The 7,606-nt window shown below is 36.1% G+C and overlaps 1 protein-coding gene across 1 annotated transcript; it reads left to right on the top strand.

Moving 5' to 3' along the window:
* Positions 1-297: 297 nt before the first annotated feature.
* LOC127103441 (auxin-induced protein 10A5) lies at positions 298-2,253 on the top strand. Its single transcript, XM_051040699.1, has 2 exons — positions 298-540; positions 1,993-2,253. The coding sequence occupies exons 1-2, from the start codon at positions 298-300 to the stop codon at positions 2,251-2,253; spliced, it is 504 nt and encodes a 167-aa protein (XP_050896656.1).
* The last annotated feature ends 5,353 nt before the right edge of the window (positions 2,254-7,606 follow it).

The following is a 7,606-nucleotide window of genomic DNA, read 5'->3' as shown; positions in this document are numbered from 1 at the left end:
GGATAAGCTTGTTGTCTGGTGGGGTAATATGTTTATTTTTGTATTATAAGATGGGATTTGTATAGTCTATTATATTACATTATTTGATAGGTGTGAATAATGACCTCTTAGACAGTACCATGTGACCCTATAGTATAGCCCTACTTCACCAATCATTCAACTAGCCAATGCTTTCTATATATATTTATGGTTACAAACTTATTCACATCCTAAAGCATTCCACTTTCAAAAACTCGGTTATAGTTTTCAAAGAGTTGTCTTAAAATCAAGTCTTCTCAAGTTTTAACACATATAGTAATGGGTTTTCGCTTCCCTGGTATCATCAGAAGCACATCATTTTCTGCAAAACGAGGAGTTTCAAAAGGTGTAGAGGTGCCAAAGGCATATGTTGCTGTGTATGTTGGAGAGAAACTAAAGCGATTTGTGATCCCAGTATCATACTTGAATCAACCGTCGTTTCAAGTTTTGTTGAGTCAAGCCGAGGAAGAGTTTGGATACGATCATCCGATGGGTGGCCTCACCATTCCATGCACAGAAGATGTATTCCAAAATATAACTTGTGGCTTGAATGGGCTATGAAACTAATGCGAAAAAGAGTCTGACATAGCTTACTAGAGATATGTTTTTGTAAACTAGGCATATTATGAAATTGTAATGATGTGAAAAACTGACTATTAGATTGACAGAATTAGAATTTAATGATAATGAATTCAAGTACTCAAACATCATCTCCCTATTAGTATTTGTTTATTTATGAAATATACTATATGAGTAGTTTTAATTTGTTGCTATAAAAATTGGACTTGGTATTCTGGAAAATTTAAAAGCAGGAATATATAATAACTCATGATTCCTAGAAAGTGCAATGCAGAATTATTTTCCCTATAGGACAAAAGTTGAAAGGTTAATTTGTCATAGTTTTGTTCACAAGAAAATCCACAATAACAGTGGCAGTACAATGTCAATTATTCCACTTAATGACACAGGCCTTATTCTATGATGCTTATTTGTAGGATATCTTTATCTAAAGAATTGATAACTTCTCACGAACCACCACATGTGTTGTCTTAAACATTTTCATCAAGAGTCACAAGGATATTGGCCCACTTTGTAGATGAGTCGCCAACATATTTATTGCTAGACATCTCACATTTTCAATTTTTGTGCACAATGGCGGTATGTCAACTAAAGGATTGTTTTTCAATTGTTGATATATTCACATTACTAGTATTAGTCATTAGTCTAATCCTAGAGTTGTTCTAGTGGTGAAGGCTTGAATTCTAAGAATATCCTCCTTTCAAAGCTTTAGGTTTGTATACTGCATAGAGTTTTGCTCTCGTGGAATTGCTTTTCATAGATTAGTCGGTCGTAAGTTCGGATAAAATAAATTAGTCACTAGTCCGATAGGGGTTTCGATCAATATTGGTTGCGTGTTATAATATTTTCTACAATAGTAAATAATGGTTTTCTTTATTATAACTGCCTTGAGAACATGTAAGGTTTTAAGTAACGGTCGTGGTTGCGTTAAGTATTTCACCATTTCGATCGGTACAGTTGTTGCGACGCTGATTGCGGTATCGATATTGGTATTTGTAAGGTTGAGTATGACTCATATTGTTGAGATAATTATGGATTATTGAATAAGTATATGTTGTTGAGAATATAACTCATATTATTGAGAAAATTACGGGTTGTTGAGATAAATATATACAGTGGAGAATATAAGTCATATTGTTGAGATAATTATGGATAGAGATAATTTTTTTAAGGGAAATAGGGATTAGGATTTTAGATAAATTAAACTCTGATATTTTACATATGACTTGTAACATTATTATCCAATGCAATTTTTAAGACATAAATAAAGGACACTATAACTACTCTATAGTCGCAGATGCAGACAATTTGGTTGAGTTGCGGGAACAAATATTTCGTGTGTTTTGTCTTTAATATGATATGTATTCGCGTTACTGTTCTTACAATTGGTATCAGATGACGCTTAATCCTGGAGGTGCGAAATTTGAAGTGACTCATTTCAACGGAACAAGAAAATTCAGTTTATGGCAAATGAGAGTTAATGGTTTGTTGGCTAAGCAAGATTTACAGAAGGAGATTTGTGATGAGAAATCGACGTACATCGCAACCATTTATTGGAATAAGATGAAGGAGAAGGCCGCAGGTTTAATAAGACATTGCATTTCTGATGATGCAATGAATCATATCATGAACCTCACAACTCCGAAGGATATCTAGGATAAATTGGAAAATAACTACATGTCCAAGACGCTCATGAAAAACTTGTTGACGAATCAGCGTCTCTATAGTCTGAATATGCGGGAAGGAGGTGATTTAAAGGCTCATGCAAACGCTTTCAACAACATCCTCATTAATTTGACATAGCTTGGTGTGTAGGTTGACGATGAGGATAAAGCCATTTTTTGTGCTCTTTACCAAACTCTTAGAATCACTTCGTGACCATTGTATTTCTTATACTCTTTTGTAACATGAATAATATCTCCAAAGTGTAGAGGAAGGTGGAAGAAGTTCAAGTGAAGTTTTATTTTCCAAGGGATTTCAAGACCGTGGTAGAGGAAAAGGTAAGGAAGTGGGAGAGGGATTGTCCAAACAAGTTAGACAATAATAGTTCAACAAATCTAGTTCACTCCGATGGTTCTTAGAGTGAAAAGAATTTGTTTTGTGTTCCATCTACAATGTGCACTGATGCGTAGATCCTTGATTCTGGATGCTCCTACCATATTACACCTTACCGTGAGTGGTTCGTATTTTTTAAATTAGATGATTTTGGTTTTGTCTATTTAAGTAATGATAAAGTTTGTACCATCATTGGAAAGGGGAAATTAAAATTGCTTTAAATGATGGTGGCGAGCGTATGTTGAATGAGGTGCATTATGTTCTAGAATTGAGGAAGAAATTTATTTCTATGGGTACTCGTCAAGCGAATGGTTATTCATTCTATCCAAATGGAGATAGAGACATCATGAGGGTCCGCACGCTCAAAGATGTTGGAAATTCCCCAAAGCTTATGGAGAATTTCAGTTAATCTTGATGAACAAGATTGTTATCAACCACACAATAGCAATGAAAAGAAAGAACAATGGAGAAAGAAAGAGAGAACGATGAAGGAGAAGAGTAATATAATTCTGCAGAGTTTCTCTCTGCCCACAAACTGTGGAGAACTTGTTATTCACTTTGCAACTGCAAAATACTGTGAATACAATGTTATGAATACTCTATTCACTTCATTACAAAAATAAGGATTACTCCCTCTATTTATAGGTTTAGGTTAACTTGGACCTCAAGCCCAAACCCAAAACTATAAAAGCCAAAAATAGCTAACACTATTAAAATAAGCCTAAGTTGAAATTCTGTGTGAAGAAACATGCTTCAACACTTCGACACACTAACACAACTCAACACACTAGGTGGTTCGACACTTTCTTGTACTGTCGAGCAACCTGCTTCGACACAACGAATTACAATTCAACACACCACCTAATTCATTGTGTCTAAGCTATCTATATTCATAATAGCTCTTAGTCTTCTGAACATTTCGACCTGCACTCCCTTCGTCATGATGTCTGCAATCTGATTCTCAGTTCTGCAGTGTTCTATATTCATCTTCCCATCTACTACCTGCTCTTGAAGATAATGGAACCTCATTTTGATGTGCTTGCTTCGACCATGTGCTATCGGATTCTTCGCCAAATTGATAGCTGACATGCTGTCGATCTTCATGGTAATTGCTCCATGACTCTTCGCTGTTATCTCTTCGTCCAGATTCACCATCCGCGTTGCTTGACATACACAAAGAGAAGCAACTATGTATTCTGCTTTGCACGACGATAATGCCACTACTGGATCTTTTCTCGAACTCCAAGCAACTGGTGCAAAAACTTCATCGAAGTCGATTCCTTCTTTCTGAAGAAATCCTTTCGCCACAAGTCTCGCCTTGTGTCGAGTCACTTCTACTTTGGGATTAAACTTCACCTTGTATACCCACTTCACATCGATTGCCTTCTTGTCTTGGGGCAATTCGACAAGTGACCAAGTGTTGTTGACTTCGATTAACTTCAGTTCTTCGTCCATTGCTTTCATCCACTTCGAATCTTTCAATGCCTCAGTTGCGTTGACAGGTTCGACATCTGCAAAGAAAGCATAATTTACCAGCTTACCTTCTTCATTGACCACATCATCTTATGTAATCACACATTCTTGCAACCCTGCAGGCATGTGTCTTGTTCTTTGAGGTCTGCTTGTGCTTGCTTCACCTCTGACTTCTTCCTGTCGAACTTCTCTTTCGACTTCACTAGCTGGTTCACCATAAAAGATTCTCACTGCATCTTTCTTGAGATTCTCAGTCCAATCCCACTCCTTAAGCTCATCTATGATTACGTCCCTGCTGATCACCACTTGCTTATTCACTAGGTCGAACAACTTGTATCCTCCAGTCAAATGATATCCTATTAGGATCATCTGACTCGACTTGTCATCAAGTTTTCTTCTCAACTGATCTGGCACATGTCTATGTGTTATAGATCCAAACACCCTCAGATGACTCAAGCTAGGCTTGACACCAGACCAACATTCTTCTGGCGTGATTCTTTCTAGATTATTCGTTGGACATCTGTTCGGGATATATGTCGCAGTCGATATAGCTTCTCCCCATAATTCTTTGGGTAGATGCTTGCCTTTCAACATACTTTTAACCATATTCATAATGGTTTTATTCTTCCTTTCTGTGACTCCATTCTTCCGTGGAGTGTAGGGTGGCACCACCTTATGCACAATCCATTCTTTCACACATAATGCATCAAAATCTTTCGACACATATTCTCCACCACCATCAGTCCTCAAACTCTTGATCTTTCGACCGCTCTGTCTTTTGACCATAGGTTTAAACTTGGCAAATACCTCGATCACTTCACTTTTCTTCTAGATCAGGTAAGACCACAATTTTTGACTGAAATCATCTATGAATGTAACAAAGTATTTGTTACCTCCTATCGAATCCACCTGGAGAGGACCACATACATCAGAGTATATGACTTCAAGAATTGCCTTCTGTGATACGGTGAACTGACTTTGTATTTTTGCTTTGAAAAGCAATGTTGCGGATAACAAGAGTCGCCACCGACTTTTCTTTTATCCAATAAGGAAAGGCGGAAAAGAACAGGAAAGACCTTGATTAGATTTTGAGTTCGGGAGGTACATTATACAAAGGGAAGGTGTTGGCACCCTTTGTATCCATGGTTATCCATGGGCTCTTAATTGCTTACCTCACTTAGGTTTTTCTTGTTTGAGAAAGTGTTTGAGAAATGTGGTGTGTTTAGAAAATATTTTGAAATGAGAGTTTAACTTTGTAATGATTCTTGTACGAATGTATCACTACGCCAAATAAGGGAAAAGAGGGCGCTTATTTTGGCCTATAACAGCGCTTTTAAGCGTCCTCTAAAGTGGCGCTGGCATAGGTAAAGACATCGCTTTGTTTTCCTGGAGAAAGCGCTGTCTAAAGTGGCCCTTTAAGGGCCACATTATAGTGCGCTTTCAGAAAAAAACGCCCTCTGGAGTGGTCCATAAAGGGCCACCTTAGAGGGCGCTTTCTGGATAAAGCGCCCTCTAAAGTTGTCAATGTAAAGTGTTTAGAGGGCGCTTTCTGGACAAAGCGCCCTCTAAAGTTGTCAATGTAAAGTGTTTAGAGGGCGCTTCCTACAGAAAGCGCCCTCTAAAGTTGTCAATGTAAAGTGTTTAGAGGGCGCTTCCTACAGAAAGCGCCCTCTAAAGTGTTAGTTATTTTAAAAAAATTTGTTTGAAAAACAGTGGATATTTAATTGGGAACCTGTTCGCATGCTGCAAAAGTGTAAAATTCATATTGATTTCATCCTTTAATCCAATGTTATACACCATTAATCCATTGATATATACAACATGAATCCATTTATATACAACATTAATCCTCCATATATACAACATTAATATATGATTCTTTGATCAACAATATACAACAACATATTCATGATTTAGTAAAAGTACAACAACAATATACAACATATATACAACAACAGCATACAACAACAACATTCCATACATATATGTACAACAATATACAACCTAGCTATATGATTCTTTGATCAACAATGAATTGACACAATTCATCCTTCATTTCATCCAAATGAGCTCTTGAGTAAGATTTGTATTCCTCAAAGTACTACAATTAAGAGAATAAAACATATTCATGATTTAGTAACAAATTAGATGAAATATCCGATAATATTAAAATAAACCCTAAGTTATTATTCCATACCATTTTTGGGATGTCTATACGATTCAACGCAATGATATCTCTCATAAATCTCAATACAAAAAATCCGCAATCGACCGAATTGTTTTGCTGAGGACACTACACAGAAAAACAAACAATATATATATAGTTAATTTCTTATAAACACTATTATAAGCAAAAAAACAAACACTATTATAAGCAAAAATAAGATACTTAATATATACCTGAACTCTGACCCAGGTAATGTCCTTCCTATTACGATAATTCTTTTTCGATCTAAATTTTAATATTGCCCTAACAAAATAAAAACGTATATTGAGATCAATCTGACAGACATAATTAAATATACAAATACACACGAATATTTAGGGGAATTTCACTTACACGTCAACCGTCTTCTTCATACTCGGATATTTACTCCAATCACCCGATAACGAATCGAGATAATACACCATTAGTCTCGAAAGATCCATAGCAACCAACACCCAGTGACCACTGTAAAATAAAACAAAAATTTAGATGCATGAAAATTTTCTACGTAAAAGATATACATAAATTAGAATGAAATTATTAGAAAGAAAATCTAACCCGTTGCCAAAATTAAACGGTAAAAAATACAAACTGGGTGTAGTATTATCGCCGACCGCCATGAATCTATCGACTAGTTCATTCTTTATGGATGTTGGATTTTTCGTTATAAACGTTGTGTTGATACGGGAAGCAGCAATAAAATTGAATCGGTTACACAATTCAGTTCCCCGCATCAATGTTACATACATATACCTTAAATAGAAACATAATAAACATTAGACTACTCATTGAAATGTGTAAATAAATTGTTCAACTAAGTAAATAATAGATTGATCGGAGTACCATATGTATGTATGAATGACAGCGATGCCTAATTCTTTGTGTTCAAAAAGTTGTTGCATGTCCTCCTTTGCAATTATTTCGGAATGAGCAATTCCGAAAACACCTTCATCAAAATCTACACTACGGATGGCGCCGTGCATAATATCGGACTCTTCCACCATTTTCTCAAGACGCATCATAATTTGAGATTTTGTCCCGGACGTCGTTGGAATATCCTTACCAGCTTTTTTCAACTTTCGACCGGGAACCTAAAAATTCATATAAATTAAATCATGACTTTTTGTGATGCAACAGAATCGTTGCGTATATAATTCAATGGGTATATATATTTGTACCTCTTTTTGAGATGCAACCGACTCGATGCATCTTGAAATCCCTTTACCAGCTTTATGTGTGGGTCTTGTAGGAGTCTAACATTACCATGTAATAAGG

This window comes from Lathyrus oleraceus, chromosome 7 (assembly GCF_024323335.1).
Source record: "Lathyrus oleraceus cultivar Zhongwan6 chromosome 7, CAAS_Psat_ZW6_1.0, whole genome shotgun sequence".
Taxonomy (NCBI): Eukaryota; Viridiplantae; Streptophyta; class Magnoliopsida; order Fabales; family Fabaceae; genus Lathyrus; species Lathyrus oleraceus.
This window is presented reverse-complemented; position numbering and strand designations above follow the sequence as displayed.